We start from the raw sequence: 25,071 nt of genomic DNA, 5'->3' as shown, positions 1-25,071 counted from the left end.
GGCAGAGCATGTCCTTGCTCTACCCCTTTGTGTCTCTTTGGGTCATCACAGATACTCCCTGTCATTTAAACAAAAGAGCACTGCAGTCATAGATATGAAGGCAGGCTTTAGAGGTTCTTATACTTCCTTGTTGACAGGGTCAAAAATGTCTTCAAAACAGATACTACCATTTCTATAATAGTTGCTGGTTTATTCATCCCACTGAGGGATGGGGATGAAGGCAGCTGGAATAACAAGAGCTATTTGTCTGAAGAATGCATCATCCTCATGCTTTTTCAAAGCCTCAATCCCACAAGCCCTTCTGTACAAAGCAGGAGGTCGTTTCAGGATATATCTTCTCATAAAGTGTAGGAGAAGTGAGTGTGCTAACAAGTGCAGGCCAGAGCCTTTGAATCCAACCAAGCTGTGCTGGAGCAATTTCTTGCTCGGGGCTGCTCTATTGGCTGCAGTGTTATCTCCAGCCCATCCACTGCTCCCCAGTCTCACATCATCTTCCTGAGGCCCAGGAGGGATGAATTTGATGCTAAATGGCATCTCTGAAGAGCAAAGTTGCTTTCTCTCCCCAGCAGCCTGATGAGAATGAGGCAACCCCTTCCTGACCACCCAGCTGTGTGTTTTTCAGGACCCTTTGGTTGTGGGAGCAGGATTCGAGCATTCACTCAGAGAAGCTGTAGGGCAAGGGGAACAAAATTCAGAAAAATGAACGAGGCTGGGAAAGAACCCCCCCCCCTTTCTGCTTACAGCTGAAAGCCATGGCTGGAACGCCTCTCTGGGAGAGATCAGGTCAATGCTGACAAGTGGAAGGTACCACCGGAGGAATGGGTCATTAGCAGCTTTTAACAATTAACAGCAGCATGAGTGAGGCCAAATGACTCTCATTGGTCAATTTTTTATCGATGTGTTTAGAGACAACCATATGCTGACGAGTATCTTTTCCCTGGCATCCTTGAAGCCAAAAGCCCACTCTGCTCTGACATTCCTCTCTCACCCTACGCCCTGTTGGAGGAGGCTTAAGAGCTCTCCTAAGCACACCTATAAACTGACAGTGTACCATCTTAAACCAATTCAATTCCCTTCCCTGTGATAAAGGACGCCAGTTCTGAGAAGATAACATCTCCCAGTGATGGCTCCCCGAGCTGCAATTTAGCACAAATCTGAGCGCTCTATTATCCAGCTCAGCCAATTCGTTAAGGAAGGACAGGCAAGCACGTCTATTAGCTCGATCATCATAATCAAATATTGGCACAAGGAACTGCTCAGCGCTGCAAAGTCGAGCGAAACCCCCATAAAACAATTATGTGCCCTTCAGGAAAACAGCGTGCCAGCCGGTGAGGTGAACATGAGTCCAACTGCTTTTCCTCCTGTGAGAAGAGGACAAAATCCCATCAACTTCAAGTTAAGTTCAGCAAAGCCTCAAAGAGACTTTGTTCTTGGGGCTCCTGGGCAAGCTGGGCTCCATCTCCAGCAGTTCTCGTTGTTGGGGGTGTTTATTCTCAGGGACCACTGGCTAAGGGATCCTAAGCCTGTCCTAAGCTTCTGCTGGTTGTTCTGCATCAGGACACCTTGAAGACAGTAAATGAAGGCAGAAAAAACTTCCAGTGAACACCCATGGCCATGCACATACTCAAGGAAACGCCTTAGGAAATCTTCCTTCTACCCAAACTTTTCTCCACATTTTTCTACTACAGTTCTTGCCTTTTCAGCTGCATTTTACTCTACCCCTTCACTTTTATGCATGTGGTAGGGCCGCCTTCTTCTGCTGTAACCCAGCAATGCTTGTGCTTCCGTGCAGGGACAGACAGAGGAGTTCAGTTCAGTTAATCAGACAATTGAATTTCTTGGTGATGAGCCTGCCTGAAATTCCCATTTGATCCAATTCACGCAGCTCCAAATGGCCTTAACATGATTTACATTATTTCACCTCTGCTACAGCAGAGCAAAACTGAATTTTGGCAACTTTAGAAATTATCCAACACAGAGATCAGTGAAAAATTCTCTTCATTGCCACAGCTTCAAAACATAAACTCTTACCAGAGAAAAGGCTCCGTTCTTCCAAGAGTGAACATCACACTTGGGCTGATGCAACTGAGCAAATTTTGTTGACAAAAATCAGGTTTTGAAGTTTTTTTGGAAATCCGGGAAGGAAAAGTGTCCATCTCTGTGTTGCATCCCAGGGCTGGCATCTCCTGTACTGCTTCCAATGGCATCTCCTCTGCTCACACACCACCTGTGGGAGCACAAAACCACAAGATCATGAAATCCTAGAATGGTTTGGTAGGAAGGGACCCTAAGGATCATCTCATTCCAACCCCCTGCTATGGGCAGGGACACCTTCCATAGATCAGGTTGCTCCAAACCCCATCCAACCTGGCCTTGGACACTTCCAGAGATGGGACAGCCACAGCTTCTCTGGGCACCCTGTGCCAGGGCCTCAGCACCCTCACAGGGAAGAATTCCTTCCCAATCGCCCATCTAAGCCTGCCCTCTGGCAGCATGAATCCAATCCCCCTTGTCTTGTCCTTCCACACCCTTGCTCCAAGTCCCTCTCTATCTCTCTTGGGCATCCTTCAGACACTGGAAGAGGCTCTTCTTTTCTCTTCTCCAGGCTGAACACCCCCAACCTGTCTCCACAGCAGAGGTGCTCCTGCACTCCTGGGGGTGCAGGGGTCAAGCCCTGCCCAGAGGCAGGAATCCTGCCTCCAGCCTTCCTGGCTGGGACTTCCAAATCAGCACAGCACTAGCAGGATTTTAAGCAGCTACTTTGCTGGATGGTTGCAGCTCCTTCTCCAAAGCCTTCAGAGATACCAAACCTAAATTCTCCTGAAATCTCCCAGCTTAGGAGGTGGGAAGAGCCAGGCAGGAGGTGCATAGCCCTGGCTAGAGCTGCAGGGGAGCAGGGACACACTGACCAACCCCAAACCACAGTGCAGGACAAGGACAAAGCCCAGTAGGGACACACTGGCAATAGCTTGAAGAAAGACCATAGGAACTAAAGTCACAAACAGAACTGGGTTTTATTATGAAATAACCCTGCCAGTACATAAGGAAGTTCTGTCTGCAAAATACATTTCCTGAGGAAAGTAGATCACAGTATTCGTTTTCACAGAATAACATGTAGCCTGCTATAACTTTCAATGTGACTCTTTATTATTTAAATATTAACAGTATTCCTTCACATAAACAAGTACTCAGTCATCACATAACCAACACACAAACAACAAAATAAATATACAACAAGAGCACAGTTCATTTTTTTCCCGACTTAAATATTAAATAAATAATAAATACAGAATTTTCATTTCCTGTTATCAGTGCCTGAAACAATATGAATGAAAAAAAAAAGAAAAACTGAAAAAGTCTCTCTTCCCCCCAGTGCCCCCGCCCCCCACAAAAAAACAAACCAAAAAATTATCAAAATGTCTCAGTTATAAAATATCTTTAAAAAAATTCCCATCATTAAAAGAATAAATAACAAAATATATAAAAAATAACTTGGTTGCATCAAAATTACAAGTAGGAGTTGTAGATAGGGTTTTTTTCTTTTTTTTCTTTTTTTTGGAATATCATTTTTTTATGGTCAAAAGTTTTAATTTTTAACTTTTTTTTGCTTCTTTTATCTTCATTTCTATGGTGCAGTGTCCAGTTTAAAATAAGTATAAAATTAATAAATAAAAAAGTTAAATAAATAGCAAAAAGTTAACATAAGGTGTTGTAAATATAAATTACATACATCTTGCCAAAATTAAATAATTTACAGCATAATTAAACTAACTACTTTTTTTTCCTTCTCTTTCTTCCAGTAAGTGCAATTTCTCTACCTTTAAATACTAACTGAATTGCAGTCACAATCAATTTGGACTCTATTTACATGTTAAGAACGTTGTGTTTTTAACACCTCAAATTTTATACTTTTTTTCCCCTTTTTTTTTTTTTTTTTTGTATTTTTGCACTTGGAATGGATTCTAAAATAAGTGAACTCGTGGAGTCTGATCCTGCAAACACTCAAGTATGGGAGCAAGCCCACCCAGGCCAACTGCCCTATGGAAATTAACACAGGGAACAACTCCAACCAAGCCACTCATGGCCTTCCAGGCCAGATCCAGTGGCCATGGTAGCCACTGGGACTTTCCACTGACTTCCCCAAATCAGGAATTATACCCTAAATATCTGCAGGATTTGGCTCGAAACGACACCACACTCTTGCCTTTTGTTGGGGTCAACAAGATCCTCCCCAGCTCTGCCTGCCCCATGGCTGGGAGTGATGCTGGATATGGGATATGGGATGTGGGATGCCCCATGCTGGGGCCCCTCGGGGGGTTCTGCCCCACTGAAGTATTTGGAGAAGGAAGTGAGCTCCAGGTGGGAGCAAAGGTGGGGAGCAGCCCCGTGGGGTGACAGCTGGCCCTGGCCATGGAGCAGTGCTGCAGAGCAGCACCCCAAAGACATTCACAGAGTTGTTCTCTAAGTGCACAGAGGGCTGCATGTACCCAGCTGCTCACAACTGCTTCTTTGGAAGAATTCCCAATACCTGAATCCTCTTTTATTTTTCCTTTTTTTCCCTTTTTCTTTGTTGCAGAATGGCGCTAGCGCCGTGATTTCGCGCAAATCCCTAGAACACCAAACCATCCTCATTGCCCTGTGGGTACGTGTAAGGAATCAACTCCTGGTTCACAGTACATAAGCACTTTTCTGGCCATCAATTAACATCTCTCTTTTTGTTGGTTTTTGCTTCTTTTGGATTTGATTTGTTTTGTTTTGTTCATCACAATCTCAACCGTTCTCTGGCATTGATGTATGATCTCTGGACTGGCAGTACTGCGCCACTGTAGGGATGATCACAATAATGAAAAGAACCAGAACTGTCATCAAACAGATTTCCAAAAAATCATATACACCGGACCATGACACATTAAAGAAATTCTTCTGTTTGAAATATCTGGAATTGGCCTATTCATAATAGCTACTCTTATATTTAAGACAGACAAAGGAATACTGTAGTTGCAAACTCCAAAAGCTTCCCTGAGAACCTTTTTTCCATTGCGCTTTCCACTGGAGATCCAGAACTGCTCTTCAGATTTCTTTCAGAAAATAAAAATAAGCTACTTTATAATACTTCAGAGTTCCCATGCCCAGTGGATATCTGAACACTTCGGGGTTGGGAGGCCCAGCACAGGTTCAGATTTACAGGTAGCTTGCAGCTCCAGCACTTGTAGCAACATAGAACATAACTCATGTGTGAGTAGGTGATCTGGACATACGACCATAGACAACATGAGGGTTTAAGCCAGTCATACACTAGTCTTGGATCAGACAAGACCCTGTTCTTGTAACGTTTTAACCCTTGGATCTATTCTGCAAGAGCAAGCAACTCATGGAAGATGCCTGCTCTTCACCTGCTACCAAGCCCCACAGCCTACTGGAGAATTTAGCCTTCCATCCTGATCTACCTCGTGGTCAAGGTGGAAAAAAATCCCACTTTTCTCAAGAAGGTCCAAAGTTAAGTAAACGATAACATTGAGTTTGATCAGTTCCATGTCTCAAATGGCCTCTTGGTTACATTTTGGTCCTTTTTTTTTTTTCTTTTTTTTTCATTCATTAAACAAGTTTTCTAACTTGTAAACCTGAATACTTGGAGGGGAAGTTCCATCTTACAGTCTGTTTGCTTGCTGCTCTCCATCCCGCCACGCTACACCTGGATGCCCTTGACAGCTTGCTTGATGCTCTCCAGCAGGTCCTTGTTCTCTGGGTTCTGGTAGCACTCCTGGTTGGTGTACATGTCTGTCAGCGTGTTCACATAGGCATCAAAGTTCTGCTCACTAATTGGATCCTGCAGCCAAAAAAAAAAGTCAAATAAAAGCATTAGTAAAAGAGCAGGACGAGGATGAGAGTCTTTGCAATAAATCATCTGCGTATTTTAGTGCCCAGAGAAGTTGGGGATCCCTAAAAGTGCTCAAGGCCAGGCTTGGAGAAACCTAGTCTGGTGGAAGGTGTCCTTACCCATGGCAGAGGGCATGAACAGTGTGAATTTTAAAGTCCCTTCTGACCCAAACCATTCCATGTTTCTCTGTATGTACAGACAGCCAAAGGTCTCCACATCAAAGCCTTTTTGTGTGCAGTGCTGCGTCTACAGGAATCTCATCATTGCCCTAATCCCACTGGATCTTAACCAGGTCCTTAATTTTATGCACTGGCCTTGTGGAGCTATTAACAGCATCAGGTAAAGTGTGTGCAGGCAGCCTGACAGGCTGGAGGCTGAATTAAGGCATGGAAATGAAGGGCTGGAGGACAACAGGACTGCTGAAACATCACGGAGGGAACCAAAGTCAAAGTCAGGTCACCTTGGGCTCACAGCTACCCAGCCCAGCTCTCTGCTGCAGTACAGCTTCTGCTTTTGAGGGGCATTGCAAGCGTCTAACTTGGGCTTAATGGGGGAAAAGAGAGAGGGAGAAGGAAGAAAAAGAACAGGAATAAAATGAGCATAAAAGTCTCATGGGCATCATTTAATTAGAGTTGCCTGAAACCTTGAAAAAATATTTGCTGAACAGTTTATTTGACCTTTATGTGTCAAATACTTTACAAAAAAGCTCTCAGCGAGTGGTTTTCTGCCAGTTAGGCAGCTGGGTGAATACTATCCAAAACTGCTCTGCTGGAGGATGGCTTCTCTCCAACCAGCCTGAATTTAAATACAAACCCCAATGAAAAGGATTCCCAAAAAAAAAAAAAAAAAAAAAAAAAAAAAAAAAGAAGAAGAAAAGAAAAAAGAAAAGAAAAGAAAAAAGAAAAGGAAAAAAAAAAAGGATGGAAGAAAAAATAAATCAAAAGCTCATTCCTCTGATCATTGCAATGGTCTTTATGAGTTGTAAGAGGACAGCTTCCTCAACAACACGAGCCCCACCTCCACACACCTGGTTTTGACAACAGTAATTACATTCCTGGGAATAGAGAGAAGGTAATTAATAGCCTTTTGTGGTTTTACTATTTTAATGCAGTCTTTTCATTTCTCAGTAACTCTATGGTAACATGCTGTGGGCTGTTAGACCTTGTTAAATTAAACAAAATACACTCTCTTTAAGAATGCTATTCTTTAGCTGCCAGCTATTCAAAACTGAATTGAAACTACCTGCATTGTAATAGGAGCTCTAAGATCTTTCTGACGTTGAAATCCAATCCCTCCTGATCTCTGCTTGTGCTGTCTTAGCCTAAAAGGCACTGGGTGCCCTTGATAAAGTTTCCCATTTTGTGATAGTGCTCCCAGATGTAATGAGACAGAACAATAGATAAAAAGGGAGATCAGCAGAAAATGACAACAAAAGGGAGATACAATGCAAGCTTCAGAGATAAGGGAAAAGTACTGATCTTATAAAGGACACATAGGTGTATGGAAAAAAATTCTCCCACTCTTTAATTGTGAAAAAGCCTTATCATGAATTGGGTTTGGCACAGCTCTCTTGATGATGCTGGATTGGGCTGAGCACTGTCAAAGTTTCTTACCATGTGCGGAAGGCGGATGTTGGCAAGACTTTGGATGAGAGCCTGGCTCAACCCTGAGAGCTCCAGGAACAGGGCTTCGTTTTGCTCCTCTATGATTTTGTTTTCCTCCTCAATGTTCTTCAGGTTCTTCTCCATGGTGGAGATCTGTGGAGCAAGGAGCACGGTAGGGTGACCAACCCTCACCATGCACCCACCAACACCCATCACCCCTGGGCTTGAATTCATGGCCAAGGACACAAACCTGGGACTGGAGTTTCACCATGGCTGCTTCCATCTCTGAGTTGGACTCATTCAGCTCACTGATCTCTTTGTTCAGCTGCTTGATCTCCTCATCGTTCTCCAGAACTGCAGGAGGGAAGGTCATGGGCAGTCAACAAATGCTCTTGGGAAAAGCAAAAGTGTTGGGCTTTCTGCTGAGCCCATCCTGCTGCACCGTCCTTACCTTGGCTTTTACAGCCTCGAAACAGGACGTACCTCTCACCTGCCTTTTTCTTTCTAATTTTTTTATCATTAATATTTTTATTATCACAGGTCAATGATACTTGAACAGGTCAATATGTAAATACAAAAGCAAAGGACAGCAGAGCAGCTGGAGTCCAACACATCCCCACACCTGGCAAGGTTGATTGTCCTGAACAGTCAGGTCACTCTCTCTGATCCTGAGTTTGGAATGATGCCATTTAAAAAACTAATGCATATCTTGATGAGAAATTACGAGGTCCATAAAATAAAGCAATATTTCTAGAGGAGTGCAGGTATTTATAGGTTCCAAACTATCAAGTTCAATGCTTGAACCTTGTCAAATACCACAGAAAGCTCAGTAATAGCACTGGAAATGCAAAGTGCCATCACTAACAAAATTCCAGATCCAGAAATATCTCAGTATTAAAAGCCCTGAATAGGTGGAAATCGCTGAGTGACTGCAAGGGATTTGTAAAAATGCCAGTGAATACATGGAAAAAAAATCTGAATTTCAGCTACTTCTTTTGCCTTCTTTATTGTTGCTCCCTTAAAATGTGTGACTCAATGAGTGAGACTGGTACCATGCCAGCACAAACACCCAGAAAACACAAGGAATGGGTCTTCAAAGTACATGATGTCCTTGAAATCTGTGCCCAGATTTCAGCTTAAACCTCCCCAGTCTAAAAAGAAAAAGATCTATGGGCTCAACACCCTGACACACTTGCAAGGCAAAGGAGTGAAAAATCTTACCGTCGCTGGTCTTGAACTTTGTATTGAGAATTTCATCCCCTGAGAGTTTTCCTTTCTTCCCAGCAAAAGTAGCTCTTGGACACCCTGACAAACTGAAAAACAAGTAAAAATGGGTTTCATAAACTCTCAGTATTTATAGGTGCTTATGTTCCCAACATAAGAACATGTGCCATTTGGTGGAATTCAAGCTGCGAGACAGTTCTTCTAAAAGCTTTTTATGGTACAGAGGAAATTGCTTTATGAATAATGCCACAAAATGCCCCATTTATAAAGCGAGAGCGATTTTCTTTAAGCAAAGATTAAAAACACACTGCTTCCTAAAAGAGGAGGTGTGCCAGGTGAAGAGGGTGAGATGAGTCTGGTTGTTTTGGGCACCAATCTCCTATTTGTAGTGCTCAAATTCTGTTCCAGCATGGAAATAGAGATTTAGATTTGAGGTTAGGAAAAAAATCATCCCTGTGAGGGTGGTGAGGCCAGAGCTGCCCAGAGGAGCTGTGGAAGATTGCTGGAAGTATCCAATGACATGTTGGACAGGGCTTGGAGCAACCTGGTCTAGTGGAAGGTGTCCCTGCCTGTGGCAGGGGGTTGGAATGAGATGATCTTTAAGGTGCCTTACAACCCAAAGCATTCTGTGATTCTGTTTTAGTATTCTGTGAATACTAAAACAACCAGACATTTTCTCCTTTCAGTAAACTTCAACCTGACTCAACTCAGCATCAAAATCACCAGCTCTTGAACCTGGCATGAGGAGCTGCACGCTGCTCCAGCAGCATCTTGGGGCAGGTAGGTTTATCCACAGCAAAACCATCCCGCTCACACTGACGTAAACCCCAGGATTTACCTTCTGTGAGTGAGGAAGCTCCCGTTGGCGTGGCCAGAACCGTCGCAGCCTGGGGTGGGGCAGGTTGGGCCTTCGTTCTTCAGGGACTTCCAGGAGAAGGAGGAGCCATTGAGCGATCCCTCCTTCTGCCTGCGGGCGGCCAGGGGGCAGCCGGAGGCGCTCCGGTGCGACGCGTACTTGCCGCTGATGTGTCCCAGCCCGACACAGCCCGGAACGGGACACCTGGGCACGGGCAATCACCCAAAGTCACATCAAGGGCAAGGAGCAGAAGGAAGGAATAAAGAAAGGGAGGAAGTTATTGATGAGCAGCAATGAGGAAGCCTGGGAAGAGAGCGTTTGTATTTGGGTCTCATCTGGAGTTTATAGGGGAGATATTTGGTTGATGGAAATAGCAGATGGGAAATTAAGAGCGACGAGTGCTCCTTCAAAGGAGCCAAAGAGAGTCAAGGAGAATTCTGCAGGAGGGAAGTCTGTGGATGTCACGTCACGTGCAGCAAAAGTAGGTCCCAGAGGTGTCAGAAACCAGGTGTTTGGTGCCTCACTGGGGACAAAAAGGGCAGGTTTTGCCTGGCATGGGATCCTGATGTACCCCAAGGCTGACATCACACTGAGCCATCCCACACGTACTGCTGGCTCTGCCCTGTGTCACTGCTGATGAACCCAGGCTCATCTCTTATCACCCTGCCCCAACAGCACAGGAGCCCTGTCTGTGCCCTTGGGCACACAGCCCTCCCCAGGAGCCAGTCCCTGAGCCAGGAGCTGTTCAGGATGGGCAGCACAAAGAGCTGCAGCCCTGTTCCTGCCAGGAGCGCATCTGAGGGGTTTCTGAGCCTGCAGCCCATCAGACAGGACAAATCACTGAACCACTCCTCACCATCCACGGCATGGCCTCACTCGCCTCCTCCTCCTCCTCCTCCTCCTGGTTCACATCCTGCCTCTCTGGGGAGATCAACCCACGCTCTCAAGGGGATAAAGTGGGAATTATCATCTAGGCAGCATATGAGCCCTGCCCTTACCAGACTTCTCCCTCTTTATGGCCAGTTGAAACACACAGGAGCTGTGAGAAGCCTTGTGAAAGCACCAACACAACTTGTGCTACTGCCAAGCACACGAGTGGCTCTCTAAAAGGCACCTCTTTCCTCCCTCCCCACCTAATGGCATTCTCCCTAAATCCTGCCATCCTACAAGCCCAGTGTATCTATCAGGGTTTCTGCTGTGGTTTGCATTTGTTTTAGAAATGCTTGTCAATTATAAATACAGTTAAAAGTTTATTACTCAAGGGAGTTTACTCAAAAATAGAGGAGGTGGAAGGAGGTAAGAAATGACAAAAATAGCCCCCATGTCCTTAGTTTGGAAGCAATTAGGGACTTTGAGGCTCTCCAGCAAAAGCATTCACGGAGCTGCTCCTGAAAATCACAAGCTGCGTTTCACCGCAGAAATTATTGCCCTGATTGTTTACATTCCACACAAAAGGGAGATGACAGCAAAAGGGGGGGCCCTACACCCAGCCTTTTCCCAAGATAATTTGAAAAATGCTGATCTCGATTTTAATCAGCTGCAAATGCAGCACAATTCACTTATAATATCCCTGCCAGCAGGATCCTCAGTAAATTCATAACATCATTGCTTTTATATGATCACGAGCAAATTACTGAATCCTCAGGAGGAAAAGGAGAAGGGGGAGAGGGGGGAAGAGCAAGAGAGAAAGAGACAAACCCCAGCATTTCGTATGCAGCCGTTACAGCCCAACCATTACATATTTTACACCGTTAATTTAACTTTTATTACATTTTCATTGTTAAAAAATAAACCAGAGCCTTATTGTGCAAAACAGCTGTCTTGGACATATTTTAAATTTTTTTTTTAACATTATTATTATTTAATGGGAGCACCAGTAGCGTTTGATCAATTAGACACCTGTGGATGCTTCCGCTGTATGGGCTGGGCTGAAGGTTGAGGTGATCTGTTCAATCACATCTGCAGCAAATTACTTGAAGGATGAACAGCACAAACAACAGGGACTAAATGACTTTCTCCTCGGTGATGATGTGCAAAACTCGGCCGGGTTCCAAGTGGAGTTCAGTGCAGACAGAGGAAGGATTTAGAGCCAAAGCTCCTTAAGATAAACCCACAGCAGGCACACCTTGCCGTGGGTGGCGGGACAAACACTGCCACGGGCTGGGGGGAGGCACCAGCCAGGGATTGTTGTGCCACGTTGTTTTGCACATCTCAGAGGAGCTTCTACTCCTCCTGGGTGTACTGGAGGAGGGGGGGTTGCTGTCTGGGCCGTGGGGTGTTGGGGAATGCCTCCTCCTCCTCCTCCTCCTCCTCCTGCTGCTGCAGACACCCTCACATTCCCTGCACCCATATCCATGGTTCCACCAAGACCTGTCTGGAGGGGGATAGCACCATCTTTCCAGGAGTCAGAAAATCCAGCCTCATTTGGAGCCTGGAACCTAAAGAATCTATGGATGCCCCACTCCTGGAATTGTCCAAGGCCAGACTGGATGGGTCTTGGAGAAATCTGGTCCAGTGGAAGGTGTCCCACCCCATGGCAGAGGGTTGTAATGAGGGGAGGTTTAAGATCCCTTCCAACCCAAACAATTGAATGATTTCTTGCAATTTTATCTTCCCAGTTTGCATCTTTAGGGTGGACTAGGAGAAACTCATCCCCTGGTGAGGATGCTGGTGGGGACCCTCACTCTGCTGTGGGTGTCCTGCCAGCCCACCCCATGTTCCCCACAACAAAACAGCCACATAAAAACTCCTTTCTCCTTGCACTGGGAAGAGAAACTGCACTGGGGAAACTGCTCCATCCTGCCCTGAACGAGGAAGGAACAAATGAGCAAAACCACAGCTTTCCCAGCCCCACAGGGCACGTGTCCCTGGAGAAACCATGGGGAGGGGTGACCTCCCAACTGAGGTCTCCAACCATGGTGAGAGCAAAAGTACAGCCAGCAGTTGCACAGCACCAATTTGCTGCCTGCCCTTTCTTTCTCTGTGTCACTGGTTAATGGCACAGCCCTGCAACACCACCAGCAATTCAGTGTATTTGAGCCAAGAAGAGGCTTTTTTCCTGCAGATTCTCGAGTAGGTTGCTTAATTTTTAATAAACTCTGCAAACTCCTGCTAATTATCACACGGCTCATTTAACTGAGAGGCTTTCCTTCCTGTAGACTGAGGAGGAAGAACAGAGCAGATGGCTCAAATATCATCTTTTTCTGAAAGGTCCTTCCCCCCCAGCAGGCACATCCCAGCTTCCCACAGCCCCTGCAGGGTTCTTCCACCCCCACTGGGTCCTGCTTTGGCTCAGCCTCTGCTCCAGGCCAAAACCTGGGCACATGGACATATCCACCTCTGCTCCTCTGCAGGGCAAGACCTGCCCTGGGAGTGAAATATTCTTTAAAAAACTCCATTTGGAGACAGTCTGCTGGGCCAAAGGGGTTTGGACAGATATGCCAGCACTCATGGGCAACCAGAAACCCTTGGAGGTGGTTGATATTTTTTTCCATGTTTCTTTTTGCCCCCTTCCACCTGCACTTGCTGGGTGAGTGTACAGGCTTCAGAAAGGCTGGAGATGCTGTGAGGTAACAAATAATTAAAAAAAAAAGAAATAGGATCCTGGAGTCAGTGCTGCCTTTCATGTCCTGTAGCTGTGTGAGGAGATACAGATCCCAGACCCCACATGCTGAGCCTGTGATGTTCAGACTTGCTGAAAGTCAGGACAAATGGATTTCACAGCTCATGAAAACTCCTGAGGTGGACTAAGCAATTTCAAATCTCTATTCCCCACAGGAATAAACCCCCTGGGATGTTTGAAAACTTCAGCCTGAGGCAGCAGAGAGAGGATTTTTTCCAGTTCACTTAGAATATTCTGCCCTGGCAAAGACTCCACAAAACACAGTTTATTCAGGGTTACCAGATCCTGACCCAACTCAGTGCTGGGTAGTTTCTACTCCATCAGCCCTTGCCTATCCATTGCTTCCCAAAAAGCTGCAATGTTTGACTTGACTGTGGGGTTTTACCCTCATTTACAACGCTGCTGTGGTTTTCCAGAAATTACATAAAGCTCAGCTAGCAGAGAAACTGTTTGTGCTGTACCAACCCACCTTTCACATCTGCAAGAAAACTACACCATTACCTCCCCACCAGCCAATTTTTCCATCAAATACCAAAACTGCAACACCAAAAGACAGCAAAGGATGCTCAAAGCAGCACGAGCAAGGGGGGATGTGGGGTGGATGCTGAGTGATCCCCCAAGTAAATCTGTGTGAGGTGAAGTGGAGGGAGTGACAAGCTCTGCTCAGGAGCTATTCCCAGACTTACTTCATCAGCTCTGGGTCTTCTTTATCATCCTTTGTCGGGGTGATCTTGATCCCACTTTTCTTGGCACGAGGGCAGCCTGACAGACTGTGGTTAAAAAGAGAAGAAAGGCCTGTCTCACTGGCAGAATCTCTGCATTTGCTATTCCCCCGCTTCAGTCATCTTTCCCTTGCATTTGGCACAGTGTTTTTGATCTCTCTCGTTTTGCAGCTTCACATCACGAGGAGAAGTCAGAAGGAAAAAAAATAGCAAAAAATTGAGGGAGATGGACAGTAATTAATGGTGTCTAGATAAGAAGATATCTGCTAACAGCCTGCAATGTTTAATGGAATTGTTGAAACAGAAGGCTCAGATCTGTGCTATTAATGTTCTAAAGTGATAATAGAAGTCATAAATAGGTAGCAATATTAACAGGAACATTGCATCAGCTAAAATCTGACCCTTTGTCTTTTATTCTGTTGAAAGGAGCTTCTAATCAGATTCTGAAAACATCAGAAAAAAAAAAAGAAGTCAGATTAAAGAGATGAAAATAGGCTTCAGTTGTCAGTAACATTAATGTTTTATTCAGAACTTTACAACTCTGCCCACTGCAGGAAAAAAAAAAAAAAAGAAAAAGAAAAAGCAACACAGAAAGAGACTAGAGAGAAAATAATTTAAGGGAGATCTTACCTTCTATGTGATGCATAATTTCCTGTTATGTGACCAGAGCCATCACAACCAGGAGTAGGGCACCTGCAGAGGCAAGGGAGGCTCAGATTAGCCTGAGGATGTGAGCAGGGGATCAACACTTTTGACAGCTCTTCTCAAAGAGAAATCTGGGCACTGTCAGCATGAGCAGGTTTTTCCTTCCTGCCCCTTCCCCCTCTGTAAGGACAAGATTTGGTCTGTAATATCCGTGGTACTGAAGTCAGTGCACCACTGCATGATGTGACATTGGAGAGGAACACCTTGGGATGTTGGGAGCACAGTGAGGAGCTGCTCTCCCATGAGAGGACACAGGTCCCAGCCTCTGTCCCCACCCTTGTGAAGAGGACAGCTCAGGAGCTGATAAGAAGTTAAAATCCCCCTCCAGGACAAGGATTGTCATCCTTAGGAAGGCATAAGGAGACAGCAAGGGCCATCCAGGGCCAGCAGGATGGACCCAAGCAGAGACCAGGAACCAGAAAAACAGCTGACAGCTCTGGACAGCAGGGCCACCATGGCCACCACCAACAGGAGGCTTTGGCTCAGTTCTGGGTGACTTGGGGAGCATTATCTCAGTGAGGGCAAGTGGGCAGCCCATGGCTGGAGGGGCTGCAGAGTGCAAAACTGGCCAACGCTTCTGATGGCAAATGATGGAGAAACAGGAGGAAAAAGGTTAGGTTAGCCCTGGGACCCCTCCTTCCACAACACCATGGGCAGGGGACAGGGAGTCAGCAGGGGACAGCCTGTGAGGGTCCTTAGGCTGGGGACCCCCAGGTCACCACAGACAGTGCCTTTTGGTGCAGACTCTGCCCCTCAGTCACTGCCTTACAAAACAGGCACATCACCAATTTGCTGCCTGCCCTTCCCTTCTCTGTGTCACTGGTTAATGGCACAGCCCTGCAACACCACCAGCAATTCAGTGAATTTGAGCCAAAATCTTTTTTCCTACAGATTCTTGAGTAGGTGCCTCCCAGCCATGAGTTTCCAGGTGAGCATCCAGAGCTCTCCAGCAAAGGCTGGAGGTCACTGCTGTGATCATCCAAAGGCTGGAGATCACTGCTGTGATCATCCAAAGGTTGGAGATCACTGCTGTGATCATCCAAAGCCACACAAAGGCTGGAGGTCACTGCTGTGATCATCCAAAGGCTGGAGGTCACTGCTGTGATCACCCAAAGCTACACAAAGGCTGGAGGTCACTGCTGTGATCACCCAAAGCCCCACAAAGGCTGGCGGGGCTGTGAGCACGCAGGGAATGGCCCAAACTCAGCAGCGCATCATTAACGGTGAGAGATGGAAAGGAGCACAAAGATCTGCTCCCAGTAGGTGACATAAAAGTTGTCATGGGGACAAGGGAGCGAGGCGAGGAGTGTTTGCAGAGGATGTGCAGGCCAGCCTGCCAATTAGCCAGGGCTTTTTTGAGTCAAGTGATTAAAGCCAGGGGAGGGGGTGTGTCATCATGATATTTTCTGAAAAATCCCTTCACCAGGATTTCTTCTCCTGGGAAGCTTCAGCTTCTCCCTGTTTTGCTGCTTTGGAATGTGATTTGGAGATTGTTTATCCAGCATGTGAATTGTTTTAATTTAATGACCAATCGTGGCCCAGCTGTGTGGAGGCTCTGAGGAGTCACAGGTTTTTCTTTATCATCCTTGTTAGCCTTCTGATGTATCCTTCCTCTCTTTCTTTTAGTATAGTTTTAGTATACCATTTTTTAATATGATATCATAAAAGAATAGATCAGCCTTCTGAGAACATGGAGGCAAATTCTCCTCTCTCACCTCGTCCTGGGGACCCTCACAAACACCACAGGGGTGTGCAGAGGAAATGCCCAGTGCTGCTGCAGGACCAGGGGGAGATGCTCACTGCTCCTTCTGAGCAAAGCTCAGGGCACATCCAGGAGCTTGCAGAGCACCTTTCTCCTGGGGGAGGGATTTTTTGGTGTCCCCACTTTCTCCAGCCCTGTTTTTGAAGCCACCAATGCCAGGTGTGGGTGGCTGGGTGGTACCTGCAGCAGGGCAGGGGTTGGTGTCTCCAGGACGTGGCCATGGAATGATGGCGATGCACGGGCAGCCCCTGAGCTCAGGGCCCTTGGGAAAGGCTTTAGGGAAATGCTTTCCCTAAAGCTGGACAGGGCTCTGAGCAGCCTGATGGAGCTGAAGATGCCCCTGCTCACTGCAGGGGGTTTGGCCTTTTGAGGTCCCTTCCAACCCAAACTATTCTGTGATTCTGCACTGCTGCTCTGCCCCTGAGAATCACTGGAGGAATGGTTTCCACAGGTGACTTTAGTTTGGCAGCTTGGAAAACAGCTTTTTTTTTTTTTTTAAAGTCTTCTCTTTTTGTTCAGAAAAATACCAAAATTCTCCTCTTTGCAGCAGCTCTGAGAGAGACTTTGGCATTTGCAGGTCACTGAATAATCTGCGTTGGCAAAAAAAATTGGCACCTCACCTGGGGTAAGAGAGCAGGGGCATGGCCTGGTCCTAGAGGGGTAACAGGGAGGCTCAGAGCCAGGAAAACATAAGTGCACGTGGGTCTGGTGCAGTAAGGGCAGGACACATCCAGCAGGACCTCAATGAGGTGCAAATGCTTCAACTCATTTAGAAATTGCAGTTTTGGGAGATGACTGGGATATTTCCCAGCTCTACACTCTTACAGTAGAAAGCAAAACTATTTCTCTGTTGTTTTAGCTTCAGGGTGGGAGGAAATGATGAAAACACTAACACCGAACTCTTTCTTCCTTTCAGGATTTTTAAAGAGGAGAGAGAAGTAATTTGATTTTTATTTTTAATTATCTGGAGACAAATCATACCAAGAGAGACCTTTTATTGCATGTTCCAGCCTGGAGCTATTTTTTTTTTATATCAGGGATATTAACCCCTAAAATAGAATTTATAATAGAAACACTGACATGGTCTTATCTGGAGTTCTGAAAAGCTGTGACTGTGCAATCTATGATATCTCAAAATCCCTTCCTCCCTCCTCTGCTCCCATCCTCACCAGGACATAGAAAAAAAGTGGAATTTGAGGAAATAATATTAACAAGCTTTTTTTGGGGGCCACAAGTCTCCTTTTTTACACAGTATTTTGATTAAAAGCACTGACATTGGATGCCAGAGGGGAACACAGCAAGGCTGGACATGATGCTCAGTCTCAGGGATGAGCCTGTTTGCTTTTTTGTCTGGCCCTTCCTGGGAATGGCCACTGCTCCTGAGAGCTTTTAATATCTTGAACACGAATTGTCTGATCACTTGGCTGTTCTTTCAAACTGTTGGAGAAACACCAGATCAGCAGAGCTCTTTGAAGAGCTCCTTTCAGAATGTGTATGGTCTATAGTGTGTGATTAAGTGTACTTAGCACTAATCACAGCAGTCCTTGCCATCCACCAGCAAATTCTATTAATATCAGCTAATCCTGCCACTTTGTCCACCTCTGTGATAAGGAGCAGGTGGTTAACTAACACCTTTCCTGGCACCAGCCCCACACTGGTGGTGGGGCACGGAGAGGTCCAGGAGCCACCACAGAGGGATTTGGGACTTTTCCAATGGCCTCAGTGACCAGGGGGGCTGCCACTGGCTCACCTCCAGAAATCCCTGATGGCACACAGGGCACAGCACTTTTGGGGTTTTTCATGATGACCCTGTGCAATGTAAAGCCCTCCATGAGGCTTTACTCTCACTGGAGGCTCCTCAGTTAGCTCAGTGTCTAAATGGTCCAAAAACGGGATTCAGCAAGGCTGGGAACTCAGCCTGCAGGGATAAGCTGGGCCCATGAAAGAGATGATGAAAAAAAAATCTCAATGGACTTTACACCAGAGATGCAGATGGGGTGGAGAGGGTTGGGGTCTCCCCAGTGTTCCCAACTAAAAACAATTTCACCTTTCTTTAGGGAAGGCAACCTAAGAGAGCATTTGGGAAACCCACCTGTGAAGAATAAGCTCCTACCTGAAAAGGAGGAGTTTGGAGAAGACAGCAAAGCTGAATATGGGATTCAAGATACCTGAATGAAAATGTCAAAATCAGGTTCTTCCCTTCAGAAACAGCAATGGGAATGGGGAATTTTGGATTTCTGTGAGCCCTTGACCACTGGCTCAGGATCTGGCCTCACCAAGCATTTGCTCACTCCTTCTTTCATTCCCTCATACATCATGGAAATGAAGAGGAACCTCTCTCACTACATCCCAAACAGCCCCTAAAAAGTAGCCTAAAAATAGCACCCCAGGTTCTCCAAAAGGTTTGGCTTTGCTGTGTGCTGGCAGTGAGCTCCCAGCTGAGTCTCTACCCAAAAATAAATCCAGGCTCTGGATTATGTGAGATGGACAAAAATGTTAAATGAAAAGGGTTATGGCCCAAACTAGGCAACAAGAGCTTGGGAAAAGACGCCAAGTGAAAAAGAAAATAACATGTATACGATGCCCAGAGGAAACCTGCCAGGCATCCAGGTTATTTCCAATCATTGCCATCAGTCCCCTCCCCAAAATTATCCTTCCTCCACGCCATTGCCTCTTCAACGCAGCAGCTGGAAGCTGGACTCCACCAGAGCTCCTTGCAGGCAGGTTTAGATCAGCTCTTTGAAAGGAGAAGGGAGGGGATGGAAAAGCAAAAACAGAGCAAGAGGTGTGGGGGCAGGAAGGGAGAAGAGAGAAAAAAAAGGGTGGAAATAAAGAAAAAAAAAGGAGTTCCAAGTTGAGCGCAAACATACTTGAGGTCAGCAGAGTGGGCAGCCATGAGGTTTCTGAGGCTCTTGTCAGCAAGAGGACAACCAGAAAGGCTGAAAGAGAAGAGATGGAATATCTGGATAAGCAAAAAAAAAAAAAAAAAAAAAAAAGAAAAAGAAAAAGGAAAAAGAAAAAGGGCTGGGGCATGGGGAAGGAGGGGGGCAACAGAAGGGGGGAGGAAACAGAACCAAACTATCCACATGGTCACAAACTATACCAAAAGAAAATAAAAGTTGTTTTTAAAGTTCAAACCACGCAGAAAATGTCGACCCACCTGCGGTGAGAGGCATAGTTCCCCGTTATGTGTCCACTGCCATCACAGCCTGGGGTTGGGCAACTGGGCAACAACAACAACAAAGAGCATAAGTGTGGGAAAGGAATGGATTCCCCAGGATCCACGGGTGGGCAGAGCCAGCAGAGCCCCCTCAGGGTCTCTCTGGGGTGTCTCAGTCCAGCCCTGCTGCCAGACCCTGACACCAGCCCCATCCATCAGATCCTGGTGTGTGTTTCTATGCTTGCATGGATATAAACCAGCTGTTCCCCTTTTAGCTGCCCTTCCTCCCTATAATTTCCTAGATCATAGGGATTCTAAAGACAAAATTTAAAAAAAAAATTGAGAAAAAAATGTGGCAAAGACAAAGAAAGTGTTTAACACCCTTAGTTGATGGGAGGGCTTGGTGGCAGTAGGGGACTGACACAGCCTGATGAGTGGCACAGCCTGACAGATGTGGCCACACCTGGCTGCTGCTGCCAGTTTGGATCATCCTTGCCATGCTGAAGCTCTGGCTGCAGGAATCGTCTTGTTCAGATTTCAGATAAGGTGCTTCAGATTTCAGCTTTCTAAAATGATTTTTTTTTCTTCCAGCCCTTACAGCTGCAAAGAAGGGACTGTTTGCTGCCAAAAGGGAATGACAGCAAGCTCTGGCTGTGCCTGGGGGTGATGGGCAGATACAGGTGAGGGGCACCTGCCTGAAAATGGCACAAGAACTGCACTCAGACACAGAGCATCAGACACAGCAGGCGAGTCTGCTCCTGAGTTAACTACAGCTAATTCATTACAGCCCCTGGGCCAGAGAGGAACAAGGATATTAAATTGAGAGGGAAGGCTCAGGGCTGCCCATGACACCATTTATTTATTCCAGGGCTGTTTCCGTTTAGGAAATTTCTCTACCATCACAATAAAATTAAAGCACAGGAGGACTTGAGGGCTCTAGCTCAGAAACTGCTGTTCACATCACTGGTGGCTTTTAAAAAACCCTTTAGAGCTTTGTGTAGGGCAGCTGATCTGAGCTTCGTTCATTTAGGGAAAATGCTGCTGCCACTCTGCCCCCACAGATCTCCACCCTGCCTGCCTGCAGATAACGAGTGGGTTGGATGAGATCAGCAAAACAGTGCCCACCAACTCCCTGTGAGATGTGTGGGAGGGTCAGATGCACAGGAAAGAAGCCAGGAACAGCTGGGATGCCTGGGAGGGGAAATCTCCCCATCACAGCCTCCGGGCTGATCCTGACGTGCTCTTAGACCAGAGCCAGGTCCAAGCTGCCACGTTTGGCTCAAACCCTCAAACATTAACCATTCCTGTGGGAATTGGTGTGGATGCAGAGCCATACTCCATCCAATAGGGCAGGTCTGGGTCTGTGCTTCCACCCACACGATGGACAGACAGATGTGAGCTGGGTCAAGGTCTCTCTCCAGTGCAAAATGCAACACAACAGAAAACTTGCTGCAGCCTCAGGTCACATTTTTGTGTTCCTGCAGTTTCACAGTGCTGGGACCCATTGCTCTAAGCCAACAAATTCTGTCTTCTCAATGAGACATCTTGTGTTCAACACCCTCTTCAAGAAGGTGGTGAGTTCCCTTGGGTGCTCTTGGCTCCACAACATCAGCCAGGGTCCCAAAACAGGGATTAGGACATTGGGTAGGTGCCATCACCGTGCCAGAAACACTCTTGCAGGAAAATACCAGGAAAAACTGGCCCTGAAAGGAGTTTCCCACAACCCTGTCCATGAATCCAGAGCACGGAGCTCTCAGGTTCTCTTCATCACTGCAAAGTAATGTAGGAACATATTTTTCCTCATTGATCAGCAGTTGTAGGAGGATGAGTAAGATCAATCACAGTAGGAAAGGGAGCTACAGTTCTTATTTCTATAATGTATTTTCTAATTTTGTTTCCAACCATCCTGGCTAAGTACATATTAATAGATTTTGGAGGAAGAGACAAGGAGGCAGGACTTACGTGAGCAGCTCTTTCTTTATGTCCTTGGAGAGGAATTTCAGCTTGAAGTTGGTTAAAGTAACTTCACCTGGGTATTTTCTCTCTTCAAAGTTCTCCTCTGACACTTCTTGCTCATCAGCTTCCGAGGAGGCAAAAGAGTGAGCAGCAGGCTCTGACTGCAAGGAAAGGGGCAGAGTTGTGATGTGGACATTGCTGCTGAGCTGTGGTGGGAAAGAATCCCAAGTTCATCAAAGCTAAGGGTTAGTGCAAGCACTCCTGAGCCCCCTGTAAGCATCTCACAGCACCCAACCCAGAGATCCAACAACCTGTAATTTCCTGGGTTTTTAGCAGAATTGTGTAAACCACGTCTGTAAAGAGATTTGCACATGGCATTCCCAAGGTCTTGAAGGAATGAAGATCAGGGCAATCCCCTCACCTCTTCCTCAGCAGCCTCCCCGTGGGCAGAGAAGCAGGTGATGCTCTCAGAGCCAGAGCCCCCACCCCAGCTGGGGGTCATGGCTGGATTCCCCACCTGCAGGATTAATGTCAGTGCCATGCAGGGCTGTAACTGCTAATGACAGATATAAATCATCCTGGAAAACATCACCAGGAGCAGCACTGCTGCAAGGGAGCTGACAGGATTTACAATGAAGAAAACACTGCAGACCTAGGACAAGTAAAATGGTGGGTTCTTCCTTTGCAAGGGCATCCCAACAGATCTAAAAGCAGCTGCTTCCTGCCTGGTTGATATCTGATAGCACTGACAAAGCCAGGAACATTTCTTTCCTTGTCTCAATGGACATTCTGGGGGTTCTGGGCAAAACAGGACAACTGTGCAGGCAAACAAGGCATTCAATGTCCCCTGAGCTGTTATTCCAGCATCAAGAGGCACCACTCACCTCCTCTGGCTCCTCTTCCCGCTGGCGGTTTGGTTTAGTGTAGTCAATGGGCCCATCCCATTCGTCCTGGCGGGAGGTCTGGCTGGACTGGGGGGAGGTCATGGTGCTGCTCGTGGCACTGGTGCTGTTTTGGCGCTGGGACACGTCTGGGGACTTCATGCTGGGACTACTGCTGCAGCTGCTGCTGCTGGGGAAGGTGCTCTCCCGCTTGCGGTGCTTGTTCATACTCAAGTCCAGAGTCCCATTTTCATCCACCTCAATGTCCATGGACTGGAAGGTTGGAAACACAGCCAATGTTAGCAGCTACCAGAAGGTCCCCATGGGGATCTTGCCCCTGTTTGTCTCTTGCAGTGCAGTGGGCAGGTATTCATGTCCCATCCTCTCCAGGGTCAGGTAGGAGGAACTGAATAAAAAGGGTTGCTCTTTCCTAAATATTTCGGGAACATGTCATGCAAAGGCACCCCTTTACTAGAATGGTTTGGGTGGAAAGGACCTTAAAGCTGAACTCATTCCAACCTCCCTGCCATGAACAGGAACACCTTCCTCTATCCCAGGTTGCTCCAAGTCCCATCCAACCAAGCCTTGGCGTTTTGACTCAGTTGATTGAACGCAGGCATCTAGTGCCACTTAGGATGCCTCATGGCATCCAAAACATTTGCCCAAGGTTGGGAGTGCTCTGTGGGACTTTGGGAAAACCTGTGTTCCTCTGTAAAACAGCTGGAGATCAGACTGGACACAACTGGGGAACTTCAAATGGCATCAGATATAGATCAGAGAACGACTGAAACCAGCTCTGAGAATAATGGAATTACAGAATTGTTTGGGTTGGAAAAACCCTCTGAGACCATCAAGTCCAAACATTCACCCAGCACTGCCAAGCCCACCACTAAACCATGTCCCCAAGTGCCACATCCACATGTCCTTTAAATCCCTCCAGGGATGGTGACCCCACCACTGCCCCGGACAGCCAGTTCCAGGGCTTGACCATCATAAGTCATAAATATTTCCTAATATCCAGTCTCAGCCCAAGACTTGGAATTGATGCTCATCTCACATGGGAAATTTGAACCACAAGGCATCTGCACATCACTCAAAAAGCCAAGATTCCCTTCCCCAAACCCAAAGTGGGGAGCCAAAAGGGTGATTTTGGATGAATGCCTGCATTGCCTCTATATTTAAAAAAACAAAATTAAAGGAAGGGTAAACCAAGGCGTCTCTCCTATCCTGAATTCCAAGTTTGGCCCCTGGGCAGTGGCTCCTGGCCACATTCACCCACCTTGCCAGGGGCCTCTTGCTGCTTGGTGCTGAGATTCTCGGGCATCTCCCAGCAGCGGGTGGAGAGGTTGAGGATGGCGGTGGCCGCCATGTGCGCAGCCTCAGCGTCGTGGGAGTAGTCGAAGCCTGTGGAGGAAGATGAAGTGCTCTTCACGTAACTGCTGGAGGGGCTGTGGCTGGGGGAAGAGGCCTTTGGAAAAGGTTTGGCTGGAATAAAAAAGAGAAGGAACAACACAAGGCTAATGTAGAAGCGGCATGAGCAGCAGGGGAAGGTTAAGTCAGTGTGACATGGTTAATGTATGCACAGTTCCTGGGGTTATTCCCAATCCAGGGGCTGGTTTGTTGCCTGGGACGTGCAACAGGAGCACTGCTGGCTGCAGCTTGTGCTCGCTGTGAAAGGTTAATTCATTAACTGACTCTGCCATAAATACCCAAAACACAAGTGCTTTTCTTCATTAGAGCTGCTCCTCAGTGGAAGCAGTTAGAGAAAGCTTAGAGAAGCTTTCTGACTCATTTTTTATTGTTCTCTCTCTGTCCATAACTTATCTGCAGGGCTGCCTTACAGGGAGATTTCTAGTACTGTGTTTGAAAACTTTAATTTTATAAAATCACATTAATGGAAAATGCATGGTCATAAAATATGAGCTTCCAAGGATGACACTGGTGAAATATGGATTTTCTGACAGCTGACATATCATTTAAATATGCCAGAGTAACAGGATTTATTGCACAGCTGCACATAGCCATGCTGTTGCTCTGCTCCTGTGTGTCACAGCAGCAGCAAACCAATTGGAGATGCAATTTTTCTTCATGATCTGTGAAATGAAAATATTTCTCGTGGTGGGCACACAATAAAACTTTCCCTAATAATAACAACTGATAATTCCCTATTAATAAAACTTGAAGCTGATCCCATTTAGAGGCCCTCAGTAGTTTCAGTGGGCGCAAGCAGGAGATCATCTGATTTAGACAAGTCACAGGATTGTATTCTGAATCAATTATCAAAATCTTCAAATTCTTAATTCATTCCACCATGCTCTTTCTGGGGGAAACCATCCCCACTTTAGTGAGAGGCTCACCCAGGGAAGACTCACAAGCTTTGACCTGATCATGGCAAAACAAAGCCAACCTCAGTTGATGCAGCCACGGAGCAAAGTGATTTCATTATTCCCATTACAAACTCGTAATATAAGACACTATAAAATAGTAATCTTCCCCAGCCCTGCTTTCTTCCTCGTTGTGTGCGTATATAATGCATATTGACATTAATGGGAGTTACACACACACATGCAGGGTAATATAAATCCCTCTGGATGAAGATCTCTTTAAAATAAGTTCTCAGTGAAAGGAGCAGATTTCCCTGTTATGATTGGCAATCATATTCATCCTGTCGCTTTGATTAACTCATTGGAGGCTTGCCCAC

The 25,071-nt window shown here is 46.3% G+C and overlaps 1 protein-coding gene across 2 annotated transcripts in view; it reads right to left on the bottom strand.

Annotated features, from left to right (window-relative positions):
* Positions 1-2,990: 2,990 nt before the first annotated feature.
* MYT1 (myelin transcription factor 1) overlaps positions 2,991-25,071 on the bottom strand; it is a 64,909-nt gene continuing 42,828 nt past the window's right edge. Inside the window, exons 12-23 of one of the 2 annotated variants that reach the window (XM_066561463.1) lie at positions 23,650-23,855; positions 22,374-22,643; positions 21,496-21,650; positions 19,534-19,596; positions 19,244-19,312; positions 14,537-14,599; positions 13,871-13,954; positions 9,545-9,766; positions 8,704-8,795; positions 7,733-7,836; positions 7,492-7,635; positions 2,991-5,827 (exon numbers count right to left, since the gene is read on the bottom strand). In XM_066561463.1, the coding sequence (XP_066417560.1) occupies positions 5,687-5,827; positions 7,492-7,635; positions 7,733-7,836; positions 8,704-8,795; positions 9,545-9,766; positions 13,871-13,954; positions 14,537-14,599; positions 19,244-19,312; positions 19,534-19,596; positions 21,496-21,650; positions 22,374-22,643; positions 23,650-23,855 (1,613 nt within the window). In that variant the 3' untranslated portion in view covers positions 2,991-5,686. The remainder of the gene's footprint in view (positions 5,828-7,491; positions 7,636-7,732; positions 7,837-8,703; positions 8,796-9,544; positions 9,767-13,870; positions 13,955-14,536; positions 14,600-19,243; positions 19,313-19,533; positions 19,597-21,495; positions 21,651-22,373; positions 22,644-23,649; positions 23,856-25,071) is intronic. The other variant, XM_066561464.1, reaches the window with a different exon arrangement.

The sequence above is a fragment of the Molothrus aeneus genome, chromosome 17, assembly GCF_037042795.1.
Source record: "Molothrus aeneus isolate 106 chromosome 17, BPBGC_Maene_1.0, whole genome shotgun sequence".
NCBI lineage: Eukaryota > Metazoa > Chordata > Aves > Passeriformes > Icteridae > Molothrus > Molothrus aeneus.
This window is presented reverse-complemented; position numbering and strand designations above follow the sequence as displayed.